This window comes from Vulpes lagopus, chromosome 3 (assembly GCF_018345385.1).
Source record: "Vulpes lagopus strain Blue_001 chromosome 3, ASM1834538v1, whole genome shotgun sequence".
Classification (NCBI taxonomy): Eukaryota; Metazoa; Chordata; class Mammalia; order Carnivora; family Canidae; genus Vulpes; species Vulpes lagopus.
Window position 1 is genome coordinate 76,139,417 of NC_054826.1, and position 13,556 is coordinate 76,152,972.

General features: G+C 38.6%; 1 protein-coding gene across 36 annotated transcripts in view; it reads left to right on the top strand.

Annotated features, from left to right (window-relative positions):
- ANK3 (ankyrin 3) overlaps window positions 1–13,556 on the top strand; it is a 657,384-nt gene that overhangs the window by 425,679 nt on the left and 218,149 nt on the right. For all 36 annotated transcript variants that reach the window (XM_041749118.1, XM_041749123.1, XM_041749115.1 and 33 more), the window contains 3 exons: window positions 11,953–12,054; window positions 12,466–12,564; window positions 12,773–12,871. In XM_041749118.1, the coding sequence (XP_041605052.1) occupies window positions 11,953–12,054; window positions 12,466–12,564; window positions 12,773–12,871 (300 nt within the window). The remainder of the gene's footprint in view (window positions 1–11,952; window positions 12,055–12,465; window positions 12,565–12,772; window positions 12,872–13,556) is intronic.

The window sequence follows — 13,556 nt, forward strand, 5'->3', positions numbered from 1 at the left end:
CCCTCCCAGTGCTGATTTATAGATGAAAAACGCTGATTTCCAGTAACTAGGCAGCAATTAAATAAAAAAAAGAATGAAATCTTAATAACTTAAGAACTTCCCTAACTAAAATGGTTCAAATTTTTTCAAGCATTTGCCATATAAACACACACACACACACACACACACACACACACACACACAAATCCCTTTTAAGATCTCTGTACCCTACCCCCCCCCACACACACACACACCTAAAAAGGACTTACTTGCTAAGATACAGACCTAATACCCCTTGGTGGAGGTCAGGGTGGGGGAAAAAACCAGTCTCCTAAAGATTTGCAGTTGTTATTGACAGGAGGCAGATTGTTGCATGAATGTCACAGTTGTTGTGGGTTGCGCAATTGGTCACATTCTTTTGAAATTGGTCAGAAATTAGATCACTGTGCAAGATATCTATAAAATACCAACACATAATATCTTACTCTAAAATATCTGGAAACTTTGAGTGGGCACTATCTGAATAGCCATGTCTCTGGGTATGAACTGCGATTCTAATCTAGTCTAGTGGGTAAAAAATAAATAAAAAATAAATAAACCCCCTTTGTTACTGGCTCCCCTCACATGCTTGAGCAGCCCTGTGGCTCCATGTCTACTCTCTTCAAAACAAGTGACATTAAATCACTAATTAAGGAGCAGTTGCATGGAGCACTTTGGGATTTTGATAAGCACCCCCATACTGTGTAAATCCCCTTCCTGACTGAGAATAATTTATAAATCTGTATTACTTTATTCACCAAAAATTACTGTCCAGTACTAACTCTGACATCTTTAGTTTCTGGGTATAAGGGTTTGCTTTAAATGGGGGATATAAAAGAGTAAGAAAAAGCAGGGAGAGACTAACATGAAAGACAAAATTTAAAACTCTGGCATGTAGATCTTAAACATTCTCTTGGGTGAAATTAAAAATCTGTCAGCAGATCTTCAGAATGCCTCTCATCATTCCTTTCTCTTCCATTCCACCTGCTATTGCCCCCAAATATCTGTATCACATAGACCCATATTTTTTTTCTTTTTTTTTATTGTAGTTAACATACAGTGTTGTATTAGCTTCAGGTATACAAATATATTGATTCAGCAATTCTATCCATTATGCTATGCTCACCAGGATAAGTATAGTCATCATCTGTCACTATACAATATTATTACAATAGTATTGACAATATTTCCTATGCTGTCCTTTTCATCTCTGTGACTTATTTATTCCTTAACTGGAAGTCTATACCTCTTTATCTCCTTTATCTGTTTCAGCCATCACCCACACCCACCTCCCCTCTGGCAACCAGCAATTTGTTCTCTGTATTTAAGAGTCTGGTTTTTGTTTTTTGTTCATTTGGTTTTTAGGTACTACATATAAGTGAATATAAGTATTTGTCATACAGAGCCATATTTTTATTGTAAACTAATTCAGTGGTACTCACGTCTGGTGGCACATTAGAGTCATGTGAGCTGTGTTTATTAAAATGTCCCATCTCAGACCAGTTGAACCACTGGGGCTAGCAGCTGATTTGTTCGTTTGATTATTTGTTTAAGTCGTCCCCCTGGAGATCCGTGAAGCATAACAGATTGACAACCATTGGTCTACAGCTCTTTTTGAAAGCTCCATTTTCTCCAATATGAATCTGCTGTCGATTAATTGGGCTAAAATATAAATCTAATGATTTCTTCCCACTCCTCAAAGCCCTTCTCTGGCTCCTGATATCTTTATAATGAGCTTAAGTCAGATTTAAATGCCATTTCAAACCTTCTCTGAACCTCTCCTCCACCATTGTCTTCAGGGGCCTCCTCTTTTAAGGAGAAATTGTTTATTTGCCATTCCTGAAACCTTGCCATTTCTGTATTTCTGCTTACTTTTCCTTCCTTCTGTTCACTGCTGACTGGGGCCCCTCTAGAATTCCTGCCTCTCCTCCTCTTAGCTGTTTCCCTAGCCATATTCAGTATGCAGAAATGGCTTTTTCCCCTAGGATCTATGGACTCCATCATCTTTTGCAGGTTCTGCTACCATAAATTCTCATTCCACATGCTACCTCCAATGTGCATGGCTAGATTGTAAGATCACTGAAAGCAACAACTGTATGCTCAAGTTGGAGGCCGAATCGATTTCACTGCTTAACTGCCAGATGTTGAAGGCTGTGTTGAATATGAATCCTTAATTCTGGTGATAGAATAAGTGAAACATCCACTATGAAGATTTGTTTTTCTAGTTAGGAGAGATATAATGTTTATTCCTTGAAGACCCAGACTTGTGATTTCACTTTCAGCACAAACCCACAGTGAAGTTAAGAATGTGGTTTAAGCAAACAGATTTATTTATTTTCTGAAATGTCTGCATAGACATGGAATTGCACAATATATGGCGTGATATATTGTTATATATTGAATGATGTTGAATGGCCTCATTTTTTTAAAAAAGATTTTATTTATTTATTCATGAGAGAAAGAGAGAGAAAGAGGGAGAGACACAGGCAGAGGGAGAAGCAGACTCCATGCAGGGAGCCCGACGTGGGATTTGATCCCAGGTCTCCAGGACCTGGGCCCTGGGCCAAAGACAGGCGCTTAAGTGCTGAGCCACCCAGGGATCCCGAATGGTCTCATTTTACTTTTGCTGTTCATAGTGATAAAATGTTTTTGGTATTTTTGTTTTTTTCCTCCATAATGGAAATTTCCATCTTATTGGTGGTATGTGTGGCTTGTGTGTTTATTTTGTTTTGCTTTAGTTTGGGTCACCAAACATCTGTTTCCCCTTCTGGCAATATCGCTCTTATTTTCTTGAGGGGACCTACCTATTCCCTGAAATGTAGGTAGCAATTGTCTGGCCTGGTTCCCTAGTTCACCTTGGGCAAAGCACCTGATTTTGTGATGCTTGCTGGCATCACCTGTGGAATAAGGTATTTGTTTTAGTAGTAACTGTCAGAAAGTTCATGTACGTGAGACCTACAGTTTGTTATACTTTAATGAATCAGAAGGCATTTAAGTGCTCAGATATCTAATAACATGGTACCATAACTAAAAATGGACACTTACAATATGTAGGGCATTTTCCATAGATTGCCGCAAATTCATTCTCACAGATACATGAAGTCTGTCATCTACTCTACAGATCAGAGACCAAGGTAATCTCAAACCCACTGGGAACTACCCCCTTTATCTTCTCTTCAAGTGTCGAAGAACCCCTTAGTCTGTCACTAGACTCTTAACCTTTCTTTGGTGAAATGGAGAGACAGCAAGAAATAGCAGACTTTTTGGTTCCCAATTAATTTGGTGTGGGTTTTTGCTTTTGGAGCATTAGACCATCCAAGGGACCAGCATTTCTTCATTCAGCACTACTGGGATTCTGTTATATAGAACTCAGCCATGAACAAGACAAGGATTGCCCTAAAAGAGATTACATCTCATCTTGATGGACACCTGGCACCTGAGCAGAATAGACCAAGTACTCTAGGAGTCAAGAGTGGGGAGTCATATCTAGTGTTTATGGAGGGAAATTGCAGAGGTGAAGTGACATTTGAGCTGTGCCTAGGGTTTAGTTGATGAATCTGTTGTTGGGGGAGAGGGAGCAAGGGCTGGTTGTCAGCATTACTGGCAAAACGATGTGCTGGATGATGTCACAGTGCCAGGAAATTATGGGTCCTGTCTAGAAATAATAAGCGTTTGAGGAATAAAAAGCTGTCCAGTTTGTCTTCAAGATAAGTACTCATGTTTTTAGTTCAGGCTAGAAGTGTTTGTTTGGGTCAGGTCTTAAAGTTAAGGCCTTGGAGGCCATCCCACAGCAATCAACTACTGTGGTTTAAAAGCAGAAACATTTATACAAATGAAGCATGCCATCAAACATCAACATATAAAGCAGATAACAGTGTATCTCCTTGGGGTGAAACTGCAGATTGGTGTAAGGAAATCTTCTTGCTCGTCCTACTCTTGATCTCAGTATTTTTGGCCACCAGGGCTGCACAGGACCACTAGTATAAGAGGAAGAAGCCTGGGCTTTTATCAAGCAGCTATGACTCTCCATCCTTGCTGTTTACTTACTGGCTCTGTGACCTTGGACAAGTCACTTACCTTTTATGAAACTCAGTTTTTTGCATCTGTAATGAAGATTCCTGTCTTGACTGAATTTTTAAGAAATAAAAACTAACAATATGTGTATAAAAATAATATACATAAGGTGCTTAGTGAAGTCTCTGACCCATAGTAGGAGTTCACTAAATTGCAGCTGTTTGTCATGATTTTCTCAGAACCCCCAGTGGTTCCTTGGTAAGCTCCTAGGCAGTATTCAGTGACACTGGAATATTCAACTATGGCTAGTTGTACTAACTACAACCTCTTAGAGGTTTTTTAGAATGATCTGGGCCTAAATACATGGCTATGGACCTGAACTGGGCAATTAGAGCAGGAGGAATTGGCGGGGGGTGGGGGTGGGCGGGGGGAGGATTAAGCATATATCCAGCTGCAAGCAAAGCTATGATGTTACGGTGGTGAGAAAAGTAAGTCCTTTGAAGTGTACTGTAAACTGGCACAAAAGTAAGGGTTCTATGGAGGTAAAAATGACATGAAAACAAAAACCAGTTTTACTTGTCTGCAGAAACAGGGCACTGGAGGCAAAGCCTAGAACATCCCCAAAGTAGACAGTCTAATAAGAGATCCTCTAATAAACTGGGCCCCAAAGGGTGCAGCTCCCAATATAAAGATTGACAGGAAGTAAACCTATCACATGTAAAGTGTAGCAAAACTTGCTTGTCTCAATTTGTCACCAACTGGAAGGAAGAAAAAAAAAATCTTCTCTGAGAATGTGTAACCACAAGGAATCCCTCATATCCATACCAGTTTGAGATCTAAATTTATCTGTGTAGTCTTTTAAAACAAAAACAAAAAAACCCTGAAGGCAAGCATTTATTTTAAAAATAATCTTGGGTTGATACTGCCTCTAGGCAACTGGAAGTAGCAATCTTAAATTCTTCTTTGGAATATGGCACCATTAATCCAGGCCTAAAAGAATTCCCAAAGATTAATTTCTAAGGAATATGAAATCATGATCAATAATCACAAACCACAGAAAGTATAAATTGGTATAATCACTTTGAAAGACAATTTACCATTAACTAGTAAAGTTGAATTAGCTCATACCAAGTGACACAGCATTTATGATACTAGGTGCCTGTGTGCACCGGGACTAGTGCCAGAATGTTCATGGCAGCACTGTTCATAGTGGACCCAAACTGGAAACAACTCAAACATTCATCAACTCCACAGTGGATAAATAGATTGTGTTACAATCACATAATGAAATCTTCTGCAGCCACCATGATAAATCGACTACAGTTACACATGTCAGCCTGGATGAATCTAAGAAATACAACAGTAGACAAAGGAAGCATGTGGACCGAAGGATCCATAATGTATGATTTCTCTTATAGAAAGTGCAAAGACAGTCAACTACGTAATGCTTAGGTTAGAGAGGTTTATATTGATATTAAAACTATGAAGAAAGATATAAGAATAATAAACTAGAACAGATGATGCTCATTGGAAGGGCTCATTGGAAGTCTATGGAGCTACTTGTAACTTTCATTCTTGAGCTTACTGGGCATGCCGGCATTTCTTTCAGGATTTTTCTTTAAACTGTTCATATATGTTTCCTGCATTCTTTTGTATGTATGAGATACATTATGATAAGCACTTTTAAAACAAAAATCTATTTTTAGAGAGAGAAATAGAGCCAGCAGTGGGAGGGGCAGAGGGAGAGAGAAAATCTCAAGCAGACTACCTGCTGAGCATGGACCCCGCTCAGGTCTGTCTCACAACCCTGAGATCATGAACTAAACTGAAAACAAGAGTCAGATGCTTAACCAACTAAGCTATGTGCCCTGATAAGTACTTTTTGAAGGGAAGATAAAAACTAAAAAGGCAGGGCAGCCCGGGTGACTCAGCGGTTTAGTGCCTGCCTTTGGTCCAGGGCGTGATCCTGGAGACCCGGGATCGAGTCCCACACTGGGCTACCTGCATGGAGCCTGCTTCTCCCTCTGCCTGTGTCTCTGCCTCTCTCTCTCTCTCTCTCTGTGTCTCTCATGAATAAATAAATAAAATCTTAAAAAAAAAAAAAAAACTAAACTAAAAAGGCCCCTAGAGACAGAATATTTGATAGGAAACATACACATAATTTTCTGGAAGAGAGTTTGAGGGAAAGAATAAAGAAGAAGCAAGTAACCAAAAATTCAGATCTCTCACATACGCAATTTGTAGCTATGTATGGCGACAAATATTGTGGTAATTCACTTTACAATATACACAAATATATACAATATGCAATGTGAAACTAATATTATATGTCAATTATACCACAATTAAAAGATTCACACAGAAGTTGTGTACCTGAGTGGCTAGGAAGTTTTGGGACCTTTAAATCAAAATAAGAAGATCACATGTCTCAAATTAGTACCTAGTTGCAGTGACAGATGCATTATATATTCTTAGTAACGTTTGTTATACCTGAAAGTACTTACATAGTTAATTTAGTGGTTGGATGGACTGATGGATGGATGGAAGATGAATGAATGAACCAAGAATTGCCAAGCATAAACTATGGGGCAGACATTTATTTTTTTTTTAATATTTTATTTATTTATTCAGGAGAGACACAGAGAAAGAGAGAGAGAGAGAAAAAGGCAGAGACACAGGCAGAGGAAGAAGCAGACTCCATACAGGGAGCCGGACTCGAGACTCGATCCTGGGTCTCCAAGATCATGCCCTGGGCTGAAAGCAGCACTAAACTGCTGACCCAGGCTGCCCCATTTATTAAGCCTCCTTTTTTGAGAGAGAGAGAGAGTATGCAGGTATGCACTTGAGTGGGGGTTGGGGGGACAGAGAGAGAGGGAGAGAAAATCTTAAGCAGGCTCCACACTCAGTGCAGAGTACAATGTGGGTCTCCGTCTTATGACCCTGAGATCGTGACCTGAGCCAAAATCAAGAGTCAAACATCCAACCAACTGAGCCATCTAGGCACCCCAAGCACTTTCTTAAAATAGTTGATTAACTGACTCTGGAGTCAATTTGTCTGAGTTTGTATTTCTGCCATTCATAAGCTGTGTGTCTTTGGGAAAGTCATGCATCCTTTCTATAGGTCACTTTCCTCATCTATAAAATGGAGCTAATAATAGTACTTACTTGTGTTAGTCGCCTAGGGCCACCAAAACCAACCACCACAGACTTGGTGACTAACAACCATAGGAACTTATTCATCATAGTTTTGGAGACCCCAAAACCAAGGTGTCCACAGAGCCATACTCCCTACAAAGGCTCTAGTGGATTATTCTTCCTTGCGTCTTCCAGCTTCCAGTGGCTCATGGCATTATCTTGTGTCAACTTAACTCCAATCTCTACTTCTTCTTTTTTTTTTTTTTTTTTGAGATATAGTTGTCATATAACATTATATTAGTTTGAGGTGTACAACATCATGACTTGATATTTATGTATCTTTTCTTTTTCCAAAGATACCAGTCATTGTATTTAGGGCCCATTTTAATCCAATCATTTAGCTAATCATATCTGCAAAGATCCTATGTCCAAATAATGTCATGTTCTGAGGTTCCAAGTGGACATGAATTTTGGGAAGACACTATTCAACTCACTATACTTCTTCATGGAAATATTATAAGGACTAAGTTAACATGAGGACACATGGAATTAATACTACATTAAGTGAATATAATGAAGTTATTATAAGACACTTATAATAGTGTCTAGTATATAGTCAGAGGTATGAAGTATAGTTGATTACTGAGATTGGCACTTGGGAAATGCTTATTCACTTTAATCACTGCTTTCTGATTAATAATATCAATATTCCAGTGTCAGTGGAAATGCTGAGTTATTATATGAATTCCTAATAATGTTTGACTCTATCCTTGAAGCTATTTCCTTGAAAAGCATACATGGTTCATATTTCTTTCCTTTCTAGTAAAATGATTAAGTAGACAAGACATGAAAGGGTGATGAAAGATACTATTATTATTTTCTAGATTCTTCCTTCAGATTTTGATCATCTAGGGGAAAAAATGCAGACCAATCTGCTTATAATCATTTTGTGCCAACAGACTCCTTAGGCTGTGACCTCCTCTGTAGGACTTTCCATGTGGCAGAGCTCAGCTTCTCGTGAGACCTGATTTCCTTGCATAGTGCTATGTCTACAACTGGCTTTAAGAGGCATTGTTTTGATAGAACGTTTATGATTAAAAAACAGGCTGTAGCCTTGGTTAAGAGTAACTCCTATGTTTCTAATGAAATGACAGCTAAGAATTGCAATATATGCATTGATATTGAGCCAAATACAAAATCTTCTATTTTTTAGCATTAAAGAAATGGCACTGTATACATACTACAGATAGAATTTGAAAAAAAAAAAATAGTGAAGAATCCATTATTTACCCTGTCACTTAAGCAACATGATTCTGGAAAGTTTAAGAGTGAGGTGAGAGCAAGCAAGTCTTCATTTGTGCCGTTCTGTTTCTTTCACTGCCCTGCAGCCAGGTGTCGGCACAACCAGCGGTATCCAACAAATATTTGTGGAAGGAAGAGGTAGCTGTGTTCTTGCAAGTGGCTGAGAATAAAAGGAGGATCTTCTTAGATTCTTTTTCTGTAGGCATGAATAACTTCACCTCCTAAATTGTCATTCTTCTTCAAGGCAAATGTCATTTTCTTCCCCTTGCTTTCACTTTGTATTTTCCTCCCTCTTTTCCCCCCATACATTTTCCTTAGAGTATAAAGTGGCTGATTGTTATGTATTAGTGCGTTAAGGACGCCTGTATGTAACAGAGGGCTGAGGAAAGTGAAGAAAATTATTTTTGTTTTTTCTCCTGTTCTTAAAGTTCTCAGATGATAAATTAGCTACCTCAGAATTATCTGCTGCCAAGGTCACGGGGTAGAATAGATATTATGAAGGTATCCGCCAGAAAACCCTTTATCATTGGAGTAGGTGTTCTTAAACATGAATCCAAAAGTAGGCTTGGCAGTCCTGAACCACATGAAATTAGTGGCAGATATATGTGTGTAAATGCAGATTTGGCCTGTGCATTTCATACATGTGCAATTGTTGAAGGAAAAGAACTTATTCATAACTTTTGTTAATCTCAAAATAATCTGACTCCAAATAGGTCAAGAACCACTGAATGAGAAAATTTGGGTTTTATTGTTTGTGTTTTGCTCTACTTTAGAGAGTCTGGTGGAAAAATTCTGAGAGGAAAATCGATGGTATGAATTGCCAGATTTTTCAGATGTAGAATAATGACGAGGCTTTCCTTGAATCATGATACCTCTTTTTGAACTGTTTAGCAGCTGTTTTTATGCACTGCGAGTCAGAATGGGGGATGCTTTACTCACGGTTGTTATCTCTGGAAGTTGAAATATCCCGGCAAACTGATGTCATTTGTTCCCAGATCGGCATCAGAGCCCTTCTGGGCAAATTCACTGATAAGTCATCGAGCAGGCACAAAAAGATGATGTTCTACAGTACAATGAGCCATCCTTGCAGAGCTAATTTGTAACTGAACTTTAAACCAGACCAAAAAAAAACCAAAAACAAGAACAAAAACAAAACAACAAACCAACCATCTCAAAGTAGCAAGCCTCCTTAAAATAGTATTTTATTTTTCTTGAAATTCCTGGAAACTTTGGTTTGTCCTTTGTCTTATTTGAAGCTGTATCTTTTGTCCTCTTCTTACTTAGCCTTCTGCTCTGATTAAATGATTTGCATGCTTGACTCAAATCCCAATTTTATTTTAGCATAGCTGCATGTGTTCCCAGATACCCAACTCAATGGCTTCGTTTATCATCTCTGGCAGTCGGCTTGGTATTCTATCTAGTAGGTTCTCCATTTAAATAGCTGCTATTGTTGCAAAGCAAACTTCCTGTATTGTTGCAGGCAATATTTTAATTAATACAGTTACTTCCATACAATTTGCTTATTGATTGATTCATTCATTCACAAAACATCTATAGGCATCTGCTCTGTGCCAGGATGCTTCTAATTGCAGGGGAAACAAACAAACAAAAAAGAATGTTATGCATGTAGTCGCCCACTTGTGGTAGGTCAAGGCGTGTGGTAACTCAGGCAGGCCAAAGATTTAAGCCTAATGCCGCCTACAATCTGTAAATAAATTGGTTTGCTCTTTATTTAAAGCGGTGGTTCTCAGCAGGGGAAATCCCTCCCTCCTCTGCTGCCAACGGAAATTTGGCAATTCAGGATACATTTTTAGTAGTCACAAATAGGGGATAGCTGGTGAAGGCCAGGGATGCTAGCAAACATCGACCCCAAACAGGACCATCTCCCCATCAAAGAATTATCTGGATCAAAATGCTAGTAGGGGTGGCTGGCTGGCTCAGTTGGTGGAGCATGTCACTGTTGATCTCTGGGTTGTGAGTTTGAGCCCCACGTTGGATGTAGAGATTGCCTAAAATAAAATAAAGTCCTTTTTAAAAAATGCCAGTAGTATTGAGATTAGAAAGGCCTGATTCAAAGAAAAAAGGATACTCCTCCATTGAGAGGTGTACTGCTATCAGTGAGAAGGGTTGACATCATAGAAACGGTGGTCTCTCCTTCGAGGACCTGAGCAAGTAAAATCTTAACTAAATTGACCCACACGGGAACCAAAGATCCTTCTGAGAGATGGGATTTCCTTCAGCTCAATTACATTTCCAGGGATGAATTAGCATTCCTCAAAGATTGGCACCTTGTCTACTATTCAGCTGCCTGCCCCTTGATCTGCCTCTGCTTGTTCTTAAGGGGCTTACAGTTTAGGGGGAAAGAAGGACAGGTATAGCCAAACCCATAAGGCTGTGTGAGAAATACCAAGAGGGCTCGATGAATTTAATGCTTTGGGAGCACTGAGCAATTGATCGCTGCCCAGGAGGTTTAGGAAGGCTTTCCAGCCTGTGAACAGGGGCTTTGAAGGTTTTCACCAAATGGGTAAAAGAAGATAATTTCCTCTCTTATTTAAGCCATACCCGGTATGATAGCAGTGATAACCAGTGGAGGAAATGTTTATGGCTCCCCTTTCAGGAAAACCTGCTTCTGTGTTGTTCTCCAAGGAGCAGGACTCCTTTACAAATTGTGCCCATCTAACTTTGAAGCCTTTTCTCTCACTGTCTTCTTTCTGTTAAAGATTTCCTTAGTTGATGGTTTGACCTCCACCATCATAGATACTAAAGTTTAGCCGAAAGACAGAGTTGTAAGCTCCTGGTGAATGAATTACAGATTTGGTTTTTGTTGTTTTTAAATTTGTATGTGTTCATTTATTTGCTCTTGCTGATGCTCCTAATAGAGTTTTCTCAGGTAGTGGCTGTAGCTTGCTCGAAAACCTGTGGAAAGTATGCTTCACAATCTGTGTAGACCTTTCTAGATGCTTTTCAAATACATTCTATGTTCCAACTGGTGGCTATGTGCTGTAGAAAAATCCAAGAGAACATCTTCCAAATTCTGTTAAACTAGTATAACAACATTACATATATTTGTGAAGCTATGAGTTGAAAAACTGGTTATAATAGTTGACTATGGAGTAGATGTTAAGTTTCTGACAAATAGAATAGTGAGATTTTCATAATGAGACCACCAGGAAGTTATGGGATTTCTCTTTATTCTCCGGGAATTGTATGTTGATTTAAGGTACCTACATCATAGGGGACATTTTCTCTTTCAGTTCAGGATGAGTTATGACATCATGGTAACTTTGTATACTTCAAACTCACTTTTCAAGAATTTGTCCTTTACCTGATGACTTTACAAAGACCTTTGATGGTATTTTCATGTTAGAAATATAATAGTTCCATTTAAAATATCTTTCTTTTTAGTTTGAAGTATAAGCTGAATAGTTCTAATGTATATAAGTTTAATTTTTCATCAAAATATCTTTCTTTTTTTTATTTTAGTCTGATGCCAATGCAAGTTACTTAAGAGCAGCTCGAGCTGGACACCTGGAAAAGGCTCTCGACTACATAAAAAATGGGGTTGACATCAATATTTGCAATCAGGTTAGTTGTAGTTATTGTTGCCATTTAAATTTTTACTTAAAATTTTAAAAATCGGGACTATAAACTCCTTGAATCTTTCACTGGTTATTACTAAGACTCTCTCTTTTTTGCTGGAGTTTTTTTTTTTTTTTTGGTATCATCAGCTCAGATATTCAAATGACTCTGCTTTGTTAAAGGAGCATTCAGAAATGTAGGTAGGCATCCTTTAATAATCCCTAGAATTTAGTAAATAATATAATGATACCAGAACAACCCACCTAATTTTCAAGTACTTTTATTCCTAATTCAAGTTTCTACACTGCACACATACAAGTGATTGTTGGTAGGATATGATCTTCATAGTTCTGAGTAGACTGTTAGCTGCTTTATTCTCCACCTGCTGAGTAAAGCTTTCTCTTCACTCTTAATCAGAACGGGTTGAACGCTCTTCATCTTGCTTCCAAAGAAGGCCATGTGGAAGTTGTTTCTGAACTACTACAGAGAGAAGCCAATGTGGATGCAGCTACGAAGGTCAGTATCCCACATTTAATGCTTTTTATGTCACTTGACAAATTCAATGAGGTTTCAGCCCTCAATAAGAATCAAGGCAAGCTTCTCATGAGATACTTGTCAGCCATGTTCTCTTTCGGAAACTTATAAACATAGAAGGATTCCATATTTTATAAAATGTTGAAAAAGAAATAAAGGGGGTGAGTTGACATATCTTTTCATTTTACAGAAAGGAAACACAGCCTTGCATATAGCATCTTTGGCCGGGCAAGCAGAGGTAGTAAAGGTCTTGGTTACAAATGGAGCCAATGTCAATGCACAATCTCAGGTAAACCTACAATTCTGTTGCAAATAAATGTTGTTATAATTTATAAGTGTTCTTTGGGTCAAGTCCTTACTTGGTTTATATGTCCTTTTATATGTGAGAGAGATTTTTTAAAAGTCACCTGTCTATGAAACTGGATCACTGGTAGTTCTAGACACAAATGTTTATGGAATAGCTGTAATGCAAAGTCTTTTACTCTTTTATGATGCTAACTCAGGTCTAGTCTCAGTACCTATTAACTTATAAAGGAAATGAGAATGCCTATAAATGAGGAAATGCTCTTAAAAGTTCATAATGTTTCAGGGCTTTATCAGGTTAAAAAAGGGAAAACACTGCTTAATTTCTGTTCCATTACTAAGGCCTCATTGTTGTTCCCTGAAACAGATTAAAAGAAAAAGAAAAAAAAATAGAATAAACTTTAAAATTCCCCAAACTAAAATTTCCAGATTCTTTGTTTTGCATATATGCTAATTATTCATCCAGGAGGACCTCCTGTGTGCTCTGAGTCTTGCATGAAGTTATAAAAAGAACACCAATAGGGATGCCTGGGTGGCTCAGCGGTTGAGCGCCTGCCTTCCACCCAGGGCATGATCCTGGAACCCTCAGATCGAGTCCCACATCGGGCTCCCTGTATGGAGCCTGCTTCTCTCTCTCTCTCTCTCTCCCTCTCTCTCTCTCTCTCTCATGA